Consider the following 18365-nt stretch of genomic DNA (forward strand, 5'->3'; position numbering starts at 1 on the left):
GTTCTACATCATTTGGGGAATTCAAGCAGAGATTGGAAGATGATGACCAGGTCTCAAGAAGGGATTCCCGTGTGGAAGGTATAAGAGGGACGGACGGCTGAGGTCCCCACCCACGTCCCAGTCCTCTAATCTTGAGTCTTTCTGTTTGCTGCTCAGTGAATTGAGTGGAGGAAAAGGCTCTTTTGAGAAGTGAGGACGAGTGTCAGGTCCGTGAGAATGACCCGCAGCTGCAGGCCTAAATTCCACAGTAAACAGAGCTGGTTCTCACACCTTCATCCCCGTGACTCCCCTCAGAGCGGGGTGCCAGGAAGGCTGGGCTGGGATAAGCCCTGGCCTCCCCTGGAGCCAGAATTGTCCTAATCGTGTTAAAATGAGCTCTCGGTCTACAAGCAGGGGCAGACCCGCGTGCGCTGAGACTTGGTCAGCTCTCTGCCTGCAGAGCTCTAACTTCTAATCATTGTCATAAACAGGACGGAAGCAGCTGCTCACTCCGGTCTATTATCAGCTTGGTTGGAGACAGAGAAATTTAAATGGCAGTGAGATGCTTAGCAGAGCAATGAAAAGTCGGTGTTAAAAATAAAGAAAGCGAGACAGCTTGTTTCATCGAAATAGAAGGGTTATTAAACAGCCCTAAATTAATCAGTGATCTGCCAGGGTTGGGAATCAGAGCACCGCAGAGCCAGGGTAGAGAGCTGGGAGAAGATTGGGGACAGCAAGTTAGAGGCAGGTAGGAGCTGCCGGTGATCTCAGGCCAAGCTGCAGGGATTGTGGAAGCAAGGTCTTCAGAAGGGGAGTCGGCAAATAGTTTTCTGCGCCACTGATAAGAGCAGGTTGGGTGGGGAGGGGATTTTGGTAGCCCAGCCTCTCCCCCTACAAAGCCCTGCTTCTGATTTCTTTCCATCTGCCACCACCCATGCCAGCCCTTGGGCCATCTCCAGTCCTCAGCTCCTCCCCAGGGCTGGGCAGGAGATAAGTGGCATTTGGTGGAGGGCCACGAGCTCCCAGCCTGTCTTCTTCCTCTCTCGCAGGGTGTCCCCAAGAACTCAAGCCTGAGTTGAGCTCCTTGCACTGCACTCCCGTTCTGAAAGAGTGGGGACAGTATATCCCAAGTATGGCCAGAGCCTGGCTTGCCTGTAGGGAGGCTGATCTCTGGAGTCAGGGGTCTGTCCTTGGTGATATCACTTGGACTCCAGCCAGAAGGGCAGCAGGGAGACAGGTGTAACTCCAGGAGCCCCAAGTCCAAGGCCCACTTCCACATCAGGTACCTTCTCCAAAATATTTCACCTCAGGTCTACCTAAGTCTCACCGGTGAAGTGGTGATGCTGACCTGTTCTCTCTCTCACAGGCTTGCATATGGGGTACATTAATGGGATAACATACATGAAATTCTTAGTCAACTATAAGATCGCTGCACAAATGTTAGTTTATACTACAGCGGGGTCCCTTGGAGACTCAGGACAAAACATCAAAAAGACTTCCCAGAGGGCGTGACAGGGGTCTGGAGGAAGCGGACTTGCTGGTACCTGGGCGGAGCCACGGGAGGGGAGACCCGGCCAAGCACGTCCCTGAGCACTTGTGCTCCTGCCAGGCTGGGCAGCAAGTTGGATCTTGAATCAATCACTCCAGGAGCATTTTCTTTGCTCTTTGACCTCAACATTCTTTCTCCTCCCGCCTCCCAGCCTCCTGCTTCCCTCCTGGCTGTTTACCCTTTTCCAGGCTCCTCTCTCACACCCCATTCATCATCGGGGGCCAGATCCTCACTCGAAAGGTCTCTCATCTCCCGCCCAGGTGGCCGCACGCTACATCGGCCTGCGTCTCCCCCTCTCCCCCCCAGCACATTCTTCTCCTGGGGTCAGCTTCCCCGATAATTGTGCCCTCCGCTTCTCCCCCAGTAAAGCCGCAAGGGCCTGAAAAGTCTCTTCTTGCCTCCCTGCTCACCCAGGTGCTAAGGGTCCTTCAGGCCGACGTACTACATTTTGGCACAGACAAGCCCCATAAGTGGACACACCTCTGCCCAGAGTGCCAGCCGCCCCTAAGTCTCCATGTGTCTCTTTTAACCAGCGCCACCCGCAGTTCCCTTGCTCCGTTGAGTGTGTGCGAGTGTGAACGTGCCTGTTACTTAAGAGAGGCTGCTTGACAGCTCAGGATCTTTTCTGCAAAAGCTCAGAGTCTCAGACAAAGAGAGAAAAATAATAGAAACTGAAGGTGGGAAGGTACAGGGTGGGGACACAGCCTGCTTACGAAGCTTCCTTATAAAAAGGAGTTACAGCTTTTTATTCGAAGGGAGGTTGTTGATTCAGAAAAACCCCAGAAAGGGACTTCCGTGGTGGTGCAGTGGTTAAGAATCTGCCTGCCAGTGCAGGGGACACAGGTCCAATCCCTGGTCTGGGAAGATCCCACGTGCCACGGAGCAACTAAGCCCGTGCACCACAGCTACTGAGCCTGCGCTCTAGAGCCCATGAGCCACAACTACTGAGCCTACGTGCCACAACTACTGAAGCCCACGCACCTAGAGCCCATGCTCCACAACAAGAGAAGCCACCGCAATGAGAAGCCCGTGCACCACAACGAAGAGTAGCCCCCACTCGCCGCAACTAGAGAAAGCCCACGTGCAGCATTGAAGACCCAACGCAACCAAAAAATTAATTAATTAATTAATTAAAAAGAAAAGCCCCAGAAAGAAGGAGAGGTAGGGAAGATAGCAGAGAGGAAGTTCATCTGACGTGCTGACCAAACCCAGAGGAAGAGCCCCCCAAAATGTGGAGCTCAGCCCGTACGAACAGTTCTCAGCATCTCCTCGTCCTATGGGCCAGCTTTTCTCTCTTCTCCTTTCCTTCCTCTTTCCTTCCAGGGGCACCTGGATAAATCACCCAGAGTGGCAGAAGTGGCCTTAAATCACTCTCAGGGCTCTGAGAGGAGGGGGTGTGCCCTGGGTAGCATGGGGCCCCGGGGGACTGGAGGAATGGCTGCTTGGGACCAGCAGCACCCAGTTTCTCCCCAGAAGCCTGGGTCTGGGGAGCTGGGAGCTGGGTCCCCAAGCTCCACGCGCAAGAACCATCCCGTCACCTGGCTGAAACAGAGCCTCACTTGTCGTCGCCACCATCCAGGGCAGACACTGTTGCCAAGGAGATGATGCCCTTGTACAGTGTTTCTCCAAAAACAGAAATAAGAGTAACTGGTGTTTATTCAAAACTGTGGAGTTTACAAAACACTTTCACATCTCTTTTCTCATCAGTTCTCACCACAACCCTGTGCGGTGGCCTTTTACAGTTGAGGAAACTAAGACTCCAAAAGGTTAAATAACATGTTCAAGGTCAGGGAACTAGTAAGTGGTAGAGCAAGACTTGCTCCCAGGTCTGCCTCCAAAGCCTCTGCATCCGCTGCCCGGCAACATGTGTCACGGCGAGTTTGACCTCCTCATAGGACAGCCCTGCTCCGAAACCTTCCTGGAGGGATCTCACCCCACCCACTCTGCTTTTGATCACTTTATGTTGTCCATTTATGATTATGTGCTTTTCATGTGATCGATGATAGCGTATGCTTCACGGCTTCTTGCCAAGACATTTCCTGCATCAACCCTGTCTGCATGGGGCATTCTTCAAAGGAGAGCTGGCATCTTCTCGGTCTTCTCCATCCTTCTCCCCACCTTATCCACCTAGCCAATGACATTTGCTCTTCACCCAGTGGGCTCAAGATGAACAACACAGCCAGGATCCTTCCCAAATGGTTCACTCCCTTCTTCACTACCTCCCAAAGATCAGTTATGACAAATCATCGAGCCAAGTGTATTTCAGCCATGGCTTAGAGCAGCCTAGCAGGTGAGAAAAACATATGAGCATCCCCCCTTCCCTCTCCCCTGCTCTCCATGATTCAGACTGAGTGCAGTACTGAGTAAAGGCTTCATGCTACCCCTGTACAGGATGCCAAAGATGCCCACAAAGAGCCTCTACTGCAATGGGAAGATAGGATAGTCACATGAAAAAGAGAGCCTACACTACCATGCAATCAATGTGTGCTAGAAATAGCAATTTTTGACTTTGGAGGAAAGACAGGGGTTGGGGACCGGGAGCGCCTAGAGGCTTCCTGAGGTTTTGAAGAATGGACAGGGTTTAGACAGGCAAAGAAGAAAGTGGAGATGGGCATTCCAGGGAGAGGGGACCACAGAGATAAAACCGTGTGAGGTGTTTCGGGGACTCGGCAAACGAACCAGTTTGTTAGGAGTGGGGTCACCCGGGAAGAGGTAGGAAGGGAGGCCTGAGAAAGACAGAAGAGCCAGCTTGGGAGGACTTGAACTTGGGCACTGAGCAGTCCTGAGTCTGTCTGGGCAACAGCAGGGAGCCAAGGAAGGTGTTTTCTAGGTGGATACCATACTTTGGCCCTATGCCTGGCAAAGTTAGTCAAAGGTAGTCCTCTGACACACAAGAAATGAAGCAGTACGAGGCACACCTAGCAGGAAATCTATGGCTGAATCTTAGAGGCCGATGGCCTTCACTGGGGTCCATCACAGTGGAAGACCTGGATGGTGACTGTGACTGTCTTACATGCACATTTTCAGGGAGGCAACACCAGGCTTGCTAGTAAAGAGGACCACTCTTTTGAACTTGGGGGAATCCCAACTTCTGGAAACAGGCAGCGTTAAAAACTGCACCTTGATCTGGCACTAATGGCTGCTCTCCCTGACGCAAGGACAAGGCAGCAGCAATGGGGAGTGCCCCTTGTCCCTAGAGCCTTTCAGTGGCTGCCATGGGGCAGAAAGCATGAGGGTCTGCAAGAGAAACAGGAAGTGCTCTCACCTGGGGACTGCTGGGGGCCGTTAAAATTCTTCTTCAAGAGGAGAAAGATAGGGCAGCTTCCTGGAAAGTAAGTGGCGTTTAGGGCCATTCCACAGCCTGAGAGCTGGGATAAATGTCTAGGGCTTTGTTTTTTCACCCCCCCCCTCCTTTTTCTTCCTCCCCCTTCCCCCCCACTGGTGAGAATTGGAGCCGTGTCACTATTCTTTGAAAACATTGCAGTTAATGACAGCATGATATGCCGTTATTTGGAGTAACTGTCATTTATTTAACCCCTTAGTTGGGTATTTTCTACCCTGTTTCCTGCTCTCCTGCCCCATTTCTATCTCAGAGTCCTTAGCTCTTCCTTGTACAGTAAGCATTGGGTGAGAAGGCAGGAGAGATACTTCCAGGCTCCTCGGAAAGATCATGTGGAATTTCCCTGAAAGGTGACTGCCAGCCAGCAAACCTCTTGCCACAAAACACCCATGGACTCCACCTTGTAATGGATAACTCAGCCCTGGCCACCTCCATCCTCAGCCCTGCTTCTTTACCAAAATAAAATGGGAGCCTCAAGTCTTGACTTTAAAGTAAAGTACTTGCCAAGTCTTACTTAAAGTTCTCATGAGTCTTCCCAGATTAGGGACAAGAGGGTTTGGTTGAAAAATAAATTCTAAATATCTAGGTGATGTGGAAGAGTGGGGAAAGCATGGGTGTCAGAAAGTTCTGCTTCCTAGCAGAAGGATGCTAGTTACTCAACCTCCCTGAGATTCCATTTTTTTCATCTGTGAAATGGGGAGAATAATACCCATCTTGCGGAATAATCACAAAATTACCCGTTGCGTATGCAAAGAATCTAGCAGTGTGCCATATAGCAGGTGGTTAATAATTAATAATAATGATAGCTGTTCCTCTTTATTATTTTTGTCATGGAACACAAATGGAAATTGCTATCATTATGCTATGCATGGCCCTTCTGGTATGAGGTCTTCTAACGTAAATTTGGACTTGATTTAGCAAAGCTAGATCCCCACTTTTATTCCTTTGCCAGACTTTGGAAGGAGCCTGAAAACTCCCTTTCCTGTCCTTTAATCCCATAATGCCTACCAGCAGAGCAACCCCATCACGAGGATGGTATGCGTATGGTCTGGCTACAGTCAGGGGACAAGTGGGGTGACATTTCTAGGGGCCCCATAGTGCAGAGGGCAGGCACGCCCCCAGTGCCCACAGCTTGGAGCCTCAGAGCCCTGCTAAGCCGCAGAAATTCTTTCTGCCCCAGGGGTGAGGTAGTCATGGCGAGGCTGGGCTGCACCATCCCCTAGAGGGGGTTGAAGAGGGCAGAGCCCACGGAAGGAGGAGGGAGGAGGGGGTGGCGGGCCGGCAGCTGCTTGAAATTGATTGCACTTGTAGTTTAGTTTATACCATGGGCCCTCTCCGCGCTGCCCGGGTGGCGACCTTTGGATAATAAAGGGAATTCTGGGAGATTTCTGACAGGCCTGTGACATATGGGGTAGGTCTGCAGGGTCAGGCGATGTATCTCCCTGCTCCCGGCCCCAGGGTAATGAATCTTGTTTTGACTTGGCCAAGCCAACCCAGCCAGCACCCCAGAAAGGAGCCCAGCCCCTCCCCTCTGCAACCCTTCAAATAAGCGCCTGTCTTTGGAACCCTTCATAATTCAGGGAGGCAACTCCAAACTTTTATAGCCTGTGAGAGGAGAAGACAAACACTGGATGTTTTGCTGAGGCCCTGGGAGAGCTGGTGTGGTTTCCAGGGCTTGAGCAGAGCCCACTGGGAGACCTGGGGAAAAAAAGCCACCAGAAAACCCTCCCTGATGCGAAGAGGCAGTGGTCCCCGGACAGGCCAGAGAAGGAGCTGGGGTGGGAATGGAGGGCAATGATGGCTCCCTGGGAGTCACAGAATATCCCCTGTGTCCTTGGGGTCTGGCAGGTGACACATGGACTCTTCTGGGCAGCAGGAGGAGGGGGCAGGGAGGCAAAATGGATAGGAACTTTCTGTAGGCCGAGCACGAGAGGTGAGAGGCTGGCAAAACCCAGTTCTAGTCCCACCGGGGCCAGAGCTGGGAGAGACAGAACAAGTGCATTCTCGGGGCCACTGTGTTTAGCTGGGTGAAAGGGGAAGCATGTTTTGCCGCCTTCGGTGCTCACAGAGATGTTGAGAGATCTACATCTCGAAGTGTGTTGGCCCTGTGATGGCTTCTACCCAACCCCGTGCCACAAACACCCGTTTCTTTCAAGGAACAATTCCCAAACCAAGATGGTGGAATGCATCACTCCTCCCAGCTACATTAGTTTGCTAGGGCTGCTGTCACCAAGTACCACCAACTGGGTGGCTTAAACACCAGGAGTTAATTGCCTCACAGTCTGGAGGCCAGAAGTCCAGGTGTGGTTCCTTCTCATGGTTGTGAGGGAAGGGTCTGTCCCAGGCCTCTCTCCTTGGCTTGCAGATGGCCGTCTTCTCCTTGTGTCTCTTCACATGTCTTCCCTCCATGCCTATCTGTCTCTGTGTCCAAATGTCCCCTTTTTATAAAGACACTGGTACATTTGGATTAGGGCCCACCCTAATTATCTCATATTAATTTAATTACCTCTATAAAGACCCTGTCTCCAAATACAGCCATGCTCTGAGGTTGCAGGGCTTAAGGCTTCAACATATGAATTTGGAGGGTGCATGAGAGCAGGAGTGCCTTGCCCACTGTGCCATCTGAGACACAGAGACCCCATCTCTGTCATGCACTCACGTGGGATGCAAGGGCCTTGCTTCCACCATCTGCCTGAGAAGAAAGCCACACACAGTGGCTCGGTCAGCAGCCCTCTCACCACCTGGAATACGGGTTCTTCCCTTACTGCTGATCAATGTAAGGGCCTCCCCAAATTTCCTTCACTTAGTCCTTGGTTATTGGAGATCGGATCTGATTTATCCACCTGTGGGAAAAAAAAATTGCATGGAAGGACAAGCAGGGGATCTCCCTTCTCATGGTGAGGGAAGTGACTGTGTAGATGTTGTTACCAAAAGTTGCCTGGACATACCGTGGGGGGATGCGGGAGGGGTGGGGAGCATTGTATCGCCTATTGCACTTTCTCAGGAAAGATGCCAAGAGGCCATGTAGGCAGAGGCCCGTTTTCCTCCTCTGTCACCCCTCACCTCCCTTCTCTCTCGCTCTGGGGCAAGGTGTAGCCACTTAGCTTCACATAACAGCACTGAGTCTGGGGGAAAAAATGACATTCGATTAATGAAACAAACACAGCTGGTATAGCAGTGACATCTAAATTGTTCCTTTGGTCCCGTTATTTTCTGTAGGAAATTCTCCCTCTGCCCACCCCCCCCTCCCCTTTTCCCTTTAAATCGCATGCATAAAATACGCTAATAACAATCTTGGTGTCTGTGCCTGAGTGACAGCTGAAATAAGAAAAAGACTAATCGTACCTCCTGCAGCCCTGTCACATGGAGATTAAATGAGTCTCTCTCCCACCCCCTCCCTCCCCACCACCACCTCTCTCTCTCAATCTCTCCCCTCTCTCTGGTCTCTTCTCAGTGAGCATCATGGGCATTTGAATAATATATTATAGACGCCATCAGGGTGACAGTGGGGGAAAAAATCAGCTCAAACCCATGATTACTCCTTCCATCTAATAATTATTTAAATACCAGATAACTCCTTTCACTCTAATTGAGGCCTTCCAGCTGTCGGTGTTACCCACGGCCTCTGCGCTTGCCCTGGCATTCACCTTGTGCTACCCAAAGTGCCTGGACTACCTCTGAGGTCGCTGTTTGACAGAGTGACACTTGGAATGTTTGCATGTACAACCCCAAAGATGACACTAGGACGGGTCCTTCAAGATCATTCCATCCACAGGGGATGAGCCGGGGCCCCAGCCTTGTGCATTTAGACATTTTATCCTCATAGACTTTAATTCATAGAAATCCTATACCAAAGGCAGCCTCCTTGGGTCACTGGGACCAATCCCCTGCCTCTCAGTAAACATATTCCTCGACAGCTGTCAGGAAAATTCAATGTCAGAAAATTCCATAATCTCCTTGGCAGGATGCCCCAGGGATCCTCTCTAGATAGGATGTCCCCCTGGATATCTCACTCTAGTCCCTTCGGCTGCATTTCTAAGTCTTTGAGAAAAAGAAGGTGCCTGTGCTTGGATAACATCTGACCTGTCTATGGGGTTGTCTACAACCCAGAGGCATATGGTACAGGACATCTTAGCCCCCAAGTCACAGTATAGGTGCCATTCTTGTGTGTGACAACTGCCTGGACCTGCCTGGCCTGGAGGAGGTCATCCCCCCAACACAGAAGGGAGCCATTCTGGTATCCCTTTCACTCCCCTGCCCCTTAATCTGCTCATCCTTGAGTCTGCCCTGCACACTACCTCCCTGTCCAGGCCCAGTGCCAGGCTCACTTCTGCCCATCAGGGGGCCACCACGATCAAAAGGCACCTTCTTTCCCCAAAACAGGGCAGCCTCGAGGCAGAACATAACTGACTCCCTGGACTCTTTCGCCTACAGCAGAGGAAGCAATGGACCTTTGGTCACAAGGTCTAGGTTCTGATGGAAGCCTGTCCCTGAGTCATGTTGGGTCACCTTGGACAATCTGTTTTCTTTCCATGGGCCTCAGTTTCTTCATTTAAAAAAAAAAAGAAGTGGACTGGAGTAATTTTACAGTCTGCTTCGGCACTGGACTTGAATTCCTGCTTTAAAGGTGCCACTAATTAGAAGGGAGAGCTGGGGGAGAAGATGGACCTTTCCCTGCCCTGGGAGAGGGAAGAGGTTGGGGTGAAGCCCAGGAACAGGTGCTAACTCCTCTGACTTCACAGTGCTCATTTTTTGTTTGTTTGTTTTATTGAAGTATAGTTAATTTACAATATTGTGTTAATTTCAGGTGTACGGCAAAGAGATTCAGTTATATATATATATATATATATATATATATATATATATATATATACACTTTTTCAGATTCCTTTCCATTATAGGTTATTACAAGATATTGAATATTGTTCCCTGTGTTTTACAGTAAATCCTATTTTATATATATTAGTAGTGTATATCTGTTAATCCCATGCTCCTAACTTGTCCTTCTTCCCCTCCTTTTTCCCTTTAGTAACCATAAATATGTTTTCTATGTCTGTGAGTATGTCTGTTTTGTATATGGATTGATTTATTTTTTAGATCCCACATATAAGTGATATCATGTACTATTTGTCTTTCTCTCTCTGACTTACTTCACTTAGTGTGATGTTCCCTAGGTCCACCCACATTGCTGCAAGTGGCAATATTTCATTCTTCTTTATGGCTGAGTAATATTCCGTTGTATATATGTACCACATCTTCTTTATCCATTCCTCTGTTGATGGACACTTGGGTTGCTTCCATGTCTTGGCTGTTGTAAATAGTACACAGCCCTCATTCTCATACTTACCATACGGATCCTGGCTATATGAGCCACCTAGCAGGTGCAGTTGTGTTAATAGGCATGTTTTACTGTTATTGTTATGAAAACTGTCACAGCCGAGGTGGTGCTGGTGATGACAGTGCAGGTGGTGGTGATAATGATGGTGACAGTGATGACAGAATGATGGAAGACACTGATGATGGAAGAGCTACAGATGGGTCCAAGAGTGGGAGCTCTACCGTCATGAACTTTTACTCAGTTTAGCAAAATTGTATCCTGATCCTAACTCCTTTTCCTACCTCGTCCTCCTTCCTTTTGCAATAAGGGAGGCCAAGTAAGCATAGAGGCATATTCCCCCAGATCTCCTAAAAAAGGCCACAGAGCGGGTCACAGGAAGGAAAGACTCCTGTACTGAGCTGAGCTGGAAATGCCTAATTGTCGTTTCTTCCCTGCTCTGCCCCTGTTGCCTACAGCAGCTGATCAGGAAGGTATTAGATGCCTTCACTAGCTGTCACCAACACCTGCCTCATGAATCCTGATCAGGGAGATGGTGTCACCAGGCCCTCCAAATAAAATATTTAGTGACACTTGCTTCCCAAAGAGGAAAGCATGGCCTCTTCTTGGCATCAGGAATGCTTTGCATGCTTCGCTGATAGGGCGAGCATCCCGGGGCAGCACGTCCTGGTTGGAGACTTGGGGTGGGGGAGAGGGAAACTGGTAGGAGGACAGCCACTTGGCAAGTCTGGCTCTTGAGAATGCATGTGACACAGTGACTTCGTGAACTAGACGGAGAGAGGAGAAGGGACAGGAAGGAGGCATCGTTGAGAAAACCCCTGAGGTTGACACTAGCAGAAAACTGGAGGAGGAAATGCTAGGTCTACAAAGTCATAGGTGTGTGTTCACTGGCTTCTACCGAAGTCCTTCTAAGACCGACCACGGAATGGATGGAGATCAAGAGCTGGGAATATTGAGAAATAAATTATTACTGATAAAGGCTAATGTATCTTGAACACTTATAACAGACCAGGCATTGTTCTAAGTGCTTTATATGTATTAAAGGACTTCATCATAATAATCCTATGAGGTAGATGCTAATCTCATTATATATAAAGAGTGAGATAGCATCAGAGAATGGCTAAGTACCCTGACCAAGTTTACACAGCTATTATTGCCTCTGAATCCAAGCATCTAAGTTCAGAGCTCATGAGTCTAACCATTACACCACATTGCCTCTCGTCAGAGGTTGAGGTGGGTGCCCTTCCCCCTTACTCTAAATTCAGACAGGAGGCTTGATCCTTGCCAGCTGGGCCCTGCTTTGGAAGAGCTACCTGATAGCATCAGCCTTGGCATGGAAAGCCAGGGGCTCTCAACTTGCTGTTGAAGTCAGTTGTCTTTGTGAATTCCAAGGTGGAATGCAAGCCTCCCCTGCCGCCCCTGCACCGCAAGAGACCACGTCTCCTCTTGACCCTGACGCACTAGTGCCTACTGCTCCCTAGTGGGTGATCTTTGAGTGCCACGGAATGAATCTGCGTGGCCGGTCACCAGGAGCAGTCTGTCCCAGGGTAGATGCTGATTGAGGGGTGAGAGGAAAATAGCCCAATTATTGGTCTGTTGAGAACTCTGAACTTAACCAGCCTTACCCAGTAGGACAAAAGAACCTCAGCTGCCATTGCAGTCATAGACTCTAGAAGCTGAAGCAGACAAGTCTCAAGGTATCATTTTGTCTGAATGAAGAAATCTTAAGAACTGGTTAATTCTAACATCCTTGATTTTAAGATCAAGAAATAGGCTCAGGTCGATGCTAGACCGGTCTAAAGCTATACAACTCATGAGTGACACAGGCAGGATATGAATCCGGGGCTCGCCGAGTCCCTCACTCTTCCTCCTGCCCCATGACTCCATGCCTTCTAGCCACCAGGCCAATTTTGCCATTCATACTTCAACCCTTAGGATCCTATACCTCCGCCGGGCTCCCTGCAGGCTGCAGAGAGGCTGTGTTGGGACTTGTGCAGTAGTGTGCTAGAGACGATCACCTTGGATCTATCCCCCTTCCTCTGACTCATGCTTCCCAGTCTGTGCCCCTTTGCTGGGCCAGGGAGGGGGATCAAAGGTCTGCCCACAGTGTTCACTCCCATGGAAAGGAAGCATACGAGCAAAAAGAGAAGTCAGGAGCTCTGGCGGGATTCCTGAAGTGCAGTCTCCTGGGGAGGCTTCAGCGATAATAATAACTCCATAAGTTAAGCATTCACTGAGTGCCAGCTCCCATGCTAAGAGGTTTCCCTGCGCTTTCTCATTTACTCTGATGACAACTCGAGGGGCTGGTGCTGTAATTATCCCATCCTACCAGAAAAGAGGGATGAGACTGGACTTGCCCAAGGTCCCAAATTTCTTCCCCAATTCTGCCTAACAACAAAAGCCACTCACTGTTTATTTATTCAAACTGTGTCTCTGGAGGATATCGGGCAGGGAGGTGAGATAGTTGATCTTAACCTCACAATCGTGTCCTTTGGTGTCACCTCTTCTACTGGGACCTTTTCCCTCCAGCCATGGGCTAAGCATGTATGTGCATGTACGTTCTGGGGAAGGTGGGGTGCACTGCCCACACACTCGATGTCAGGGTATCTCACAGAGCACTGTCTAAAAGGCACAGCCCAAGCACATCATGTGGTGATTAGAATCCTCAGGGCTCCTCGGGGACACAGTCAAAGGAGCTCTCCTAGCCAGACACAGGGGCACGCACAGCCCGGCCTCCTGCCGTTCCCTGTCCAGCTGGAGAATGTGAGGATCCTGTTATTTCCTTTCCACAGCTCCTCTTGAGGAATTCACGTCCTGCTACTGGCCCCAGGACATAGCTAAAAATAACCTCCAAACCGAAAGCTCTGTCTGCCGGGAGGCTTTGCCGGTGAGCACGTGGGGCCGGAAGGGCTGTGTCAGAGTCTCTGAGGTCAGCCTGGGCCTCATGCCGCTGTCGCCTCCCTCTTTCCAAGGAAGCCCGGGACCTGATGAGTCACACCAGAACAACACCCCGGTGAGGCCCGGTTGGAGGAGAGCCGTCAGGTGGGGCCTCCCTCTGGCACCATGATGGCTGTCAGGCGTGGGAGGCACAGTTGAGGAGGACGAGGGAGAGTTTCTAAAGACACAGAGCAAAAGCCATGTGGATCCTGCAGATGGCATCTGTTTTAATTCCAACCCAGTCTAGCCAGGTTGGGGGCGAAGGGACACGGGACTCTCCTAAGCCGCCTTGGAGCACATTCTTAATCCTTGGCTTGAGTGTTTCCACTCCTGCTGCCTCATCGCCCAGAGTTCTGTCTGGACTTGTCCGAGGAAGTTGTCAGACACTCCATCCAGCTGGAGAAAAGATCCCTCTGCTAGACAGCCTGCTGCCACCGCTGTCCCTCCCTCCCCATAGAAGTCAGGAGCAGCGCTGGCAGAGTGATGGGACAGGCTCCGCTCTCTACCCTCTGCCTAGGAGTCTAGAGAAGCTCTCGCGGGAACACCACCTTGCCCCTCTGGGCAGCTTCCTTGGAATAAGGAGGAAAAGCTGTGCAGCCTGGGGCTTGGGAGGGCAGAGAGGGAGGAAAGAAGTCGGGGCAGGGGACTGATGACGCTGGGGCAGGCAGCCTGAGGTCGGCCACACGGAGCCTTAAACAATCACAAGGCCCCAGCAGTGGCTACAATGAGCCTGACCTTCAACTTGCCTCCCTTTGCTCCTCTCCACATCTCCCAAACCCGGAACCCTTGCCCAGGTGGCTAAGACTGGACTCAGCCAGCCAGTCCCCGTGAGTAAGGAGGCCAACTCCCCCTGTGCTCCACCTGCAGAGAAGCAGAAGTGGAAGCAATTTCCCCAGGACCTGGCACCCCACTTACTGGGGAGGCAGGTGGCTGATGCCCTCCTGATCCAAGGAGGAGGGGTGGGGGGTTGTCTGCCCTTCTCCCTGGGGCTCTGCAGGCTCCTGAACAGCACCTGTGGGGATCCCAGTCCCACCTCACACTCCGAACGAGTTTTAACCGCTAATGATCAGGGATTCTTCTTTCTAGAGAGGATGAGGTCAAGGGGCAGCGAGAGGCACTGTGATTCAGGATGACCAGCTCTCCTCCTTCCCTACAGGGGACAGAGCATGGAAGAGGAAGGAAGCCAGCAGTGTGAGGGGCTGGAAGTCTGGAATAAGAAGGAATTTTATTTGTGATATCAGACTCGGAATAGTTGCTTGGGAGAGCCTGGGAGAGGGCCTTGCTAACCAGCTTTCACAAGACAGGAGAGATTTCCACTGGACTGGGAGAGAACAGGAGGACAGACCCAGCGACTGGGTGGGGAAGTCTGGCTTTAGTTCCGACACCAGGATCAACTGGCTGGGTGAACTCAGCCATTTAACCTCTCTGAGAGATAAAAACGATATCTGAAGAGGACAGAAATAGAGATGCTTTGTAAAGTTATTAAAAAAAAATGCATTTTACAGCGTAAAGGCTGGAGACCAAAATAGATAATAGGATTCCCTGAACATCCCGAAGAGGGAGAAAGTATGTTAAAAATAGAAAAACCGGAATACAGAAGAAAGAGCCTCACAGAGCTAGTCGGCACTGGGACCTGGGTCAAGCAGTCCTGTTCACTCCTCCAGGGATTTATTTTCCATCTGACCCCTCTGCCTTGTGTTTTCCAGAACCATGTAAGGGCCAAGCCAGGAAGGCGGAGTACGCGAGCGCTCACAGGCTCTGTCTCCTGGTCCCCGCCCGGCTCAGAATGGAACAGAGGAGGCCCTGGCTGCGGGCTGCAGAGGTGGACGGCTGGCCTGTGGTCCTGCTCTCCGCCGTCTGCATGCTGCTGGCACCCCCGGCGGCTGGCATGCCCCAGTTCAGCACCTTCCACTCCGAGAACCGGGACTGGACCTTCAACCATTTGACAGTGCACCGCGGGACGGGGGCAGTGTACGTGGGGGCCATCAACCGCGTGTACAAGCTGACGGGCAACCTGACCATCCAGGTGGCTCACAAGACGGGGCCGGAGGAGGACAACAAGTCCTGCTACCCGCCGCTCATCGTTCAGCCCTGCAGCGAGGTGCTCACGCTTACCAACAACGTCAACAAGCTGCTCATTATCGACTACTCCGAGAACCGGCTGCTGGCCTGCGGCAGCCTGTACCAAGGGGTCTGCAAGCTGCTGCGGCTGGACGACCTCTTCATCCTGGTGGAGCCGTCCCACAAGAAGGAGCACTACCTGTCCAGCGTCAACAAGACCGGGACCATGTACGGGGTGATCGTGCGCTCCGAGGGCGAGGACGGCAAGCTCTTCATCGGCACTGCTGTGGACGGCAAGCAGGACTATTTTCCCACCCTGTCCAGCCGCAAGCTGCCCCGCGACCCCGAGTCCTCCGCCATGCTCGACTACGAGCTCCACAGCGACTTCGTCTCCTCACTCATCAAGATCCCTTCCGACACCCTGGCCCTGGTCGCCCACTTTGACATCTTCTACATCTACGGCTTCGCCAGCGGGGGCTTCGTCTACTTCCTCACTGTCCAGCCTGAGACCCCCGAGGGCGTGGCCATCAACTCGGCCGGAGACCTCTTCTACACCTCGCGCATCGTGAGGCTCTGCAAGGACGACCCCAAGTTCCACTCCTACGTGTCCCTGCCCTTCGGCTGCACGCGGGCCGGGGTGGAATATCGCCTCCTGCAGGCTGCTTACCTCGCCAAGCCCGGGGACTCGCTGGCCCAGGCCTTCAACATCAGCGGCCAGGACGACGTGCTCTTCGCCATCTTCTCCAAAGGTCAGAAGCAGTATCACCACCCGCCGGATGACTCCGCCCTCTGTGCCTTCCCCATCCGGGCCATCAACTTGCAGATCAAAGAGCGCTTGCAGTCCTGCTACCAGGGCGAGGGCAACCTAGAGCTCAACTGGCTGCTGGGGAAGGACGTGCAGTGCACCAAGGCGGTAAGGAGGGCCCACCTGCTCTACCCCTGATGCGGCATCTGGCATTGCACACCCCTTTGCACACCCTGCCCGCAGACCACCACGGCCTGAAATGAGAGAGGTGCTCAGGCTCACGTTACCAGGTGGTCCCCATAATACAGAGTCTGATGATACCAGACATTTGAGGCATGTTTGTTGATCCGCGGAGTCATTCCCAATGTATAATCAAGGGCCTCTACACCACCAGCCACTGTTGTAAGCACCACGGGCTTCAGAGGTGAACCATACAACACAGCCGCTTGCCCTCATGGAGCTTTCATTAGTGAGGCAAGACAAATTAATACATAAAATATGTAGTCTCTCAAATGGTGACAACTGCTATAGGGAAAAATAAAGCCCAGAAGTGGGGAGAGGCAGTACCCACGAGGATTGGTTCATTGAGAAAGCAGCATCTGAGCAAAGAATGAGGAAAGTAAGCTATGCAGGTATCTGGGAAAGCATTCCAGAGAGAGGGAGGGAGTAGCTCTTGCAGAGAATGCAGGGCATGCCTGGAGAGTGTGAAGAGCGAGGAGGCCACTACAGCTGGACCCGAGTATGTGGCAGAAAGAGTGGTTGGAGATGAGCCAGTCAGAGGTAACACACACCAGATCCTGTACGCACAGGGCCCTGTAGGCCACGGTACAGCCAAGTGAAGGGGTAAAGTAGGCAGGTGGATATGTAAGCTGGAGGAGTGAGAAGGGAGTTGAGCTTGATTGATAATTTGAAAACTGGGGAAAAAGGAGAAGAAAGGGAGCTTGGGGTCCAGACCTGAGGATGGCAGAGACAAGAAAGGCAGTGGCAAGCACTGTCCTGTCAGAGGGTCAAGATGCTGCCATCTAGGTGGTTACCATGATCCACCCATTAGTCCGTCCATCCATCACTCCATCCATCTACCCATCCCTCTATCCATCCATTCATCCCTCCCTCCAGCCATCCACTTAACAAGAAGGTATTGAAGATCTCCCAAGTGCCCAGCTGGGGATGCAAACATAAAAAGACATGATCACAACTTTCAGATATCTCGTAATCTAATGGGAGAAAGAGTGAAAGAAAAAATAGCTGGCAGTGTAATATAGTACCTAAGAGTTTGGGATTCAGAGTTCAGATTCTATCTGTGCGACTTCCTGGCTTCAGGAGTAACTCAATATCTCTCCACTATCATCTGTGAAATGGGAATCATAATGCCTACCGCGTGGGATGATCAGATACTATGTGGCAAGATTAACACCATGCCTGGCGTGTTAGGTTGAGCATTATTAGTTAACTGTTATGCATGTGACAAGTGCTAAGATAGATTTCTGTGCAGAGCACTGTGGACACTGGATCGGCAGCCTGGGGAACAATCTGAGACCAAGCGACCCGTACGGCTGCCTTCTGAGCACCCTAAATGGAGGGTGTCTGCTACTGGGACCAAAAACCTCTTCTTAAAGCAAAAAACAAATCATGCCTAGGGTATGCTTCTGTTCCTACCGTCAGTCTCTTGGTACAATAGGATGGTAGTTAAGGCCATAGGCTTGGAATTCCAACAGATTTGTATTTAAAAATCAGTCCTACCATTTAAAACTGTGTGACTTTAGGCAAGTTATGTACCTGATCTGAGCTGTATTTTTTTTCATTTTTAAAATAGAAATAATAGTAGTCTCTTTTTATGGTTATTATGAAGATCAGATGGAGCAAGTATGTATGAGCACAATACCTGGCCCATAATAAGCATGCAATAAAGGACAGCTATAATTATTAATATTAATTATTAAAGAACCAGTTATTTGCTATTATTTTACCTTTATAAAATGAGGAGGTTGAGCTAGATATTCTCCAAAGTTCTTTACAGTCCTGAAATTCTATAACCTATGGCCCCAACCAATCAAGACAAGTGGAGAGGAAATGCAAGGGTTAACTCCTTGCAGAGTCCAGCCTGGTTCCCACTGCCCAGAGGGGGCCCTTGTCAGAAGGAAACTGCTGATTCCTGCCTGCTGCTGAGCCAGAGGGAAGAGGAAGAGCCGACACCCTTGTGGGGCTCCATTGGCTCGCAGAGAGACAAGCTCGGGCTAGTAACCACAGAGCAACAGAGGCACTGGGAGAGAGGTGACAGCAGGTGGGATCAGGACCTCAGAGAGAACAGCCCCTCACTCACCACCCCCTCCCTTCATCATCACTCTTCGGCTGCGGCCTTGATAGTGGAGGTGGAGGTTGGGCTGCAACAGGAAGGGCCCCTTAAAATCCTTATAATCTA

At 51.0% G+C, this 18365-nt stretch overlaps 1 protein-coding gene across 1 annotated transcript in view; it reads left to right on the forward strand.

Annotated features, from left to right (window-relative positions):
• The window catches only part of PLXNA2 (plexin A2), a 221125-nt gene that overhangs the window by 10687 nt on the left and 192073 nt on the right, over window positions 1–18365 (forward strand). Inside the window, 1 exon segment of the mRNA XM_032634123.1 lies at window positions 14847–16114. Within this exon segment, the coding sequence (XP_032490014.1) occupies window positions 14927–16114 (1188 nt within the window). The 5' untranslated portion in view covers window positions 14847–14926.

This window comes from Phocoena sinus, chromosome 1 (genome assembly GCF_008692025.1).
Source record: "Phocoena sinus isolate mPhoSin1 chromosome 1, mPhoSin1.pri, whole genome shotgun sequence".
In the NCBI taxonomy this organism is placed as follows: Eukaryota; Metazoa; Chordata; class Mammalia; order Artiodactyla; family Phocoenidae; genus Phocoena; species Phocoena sinus.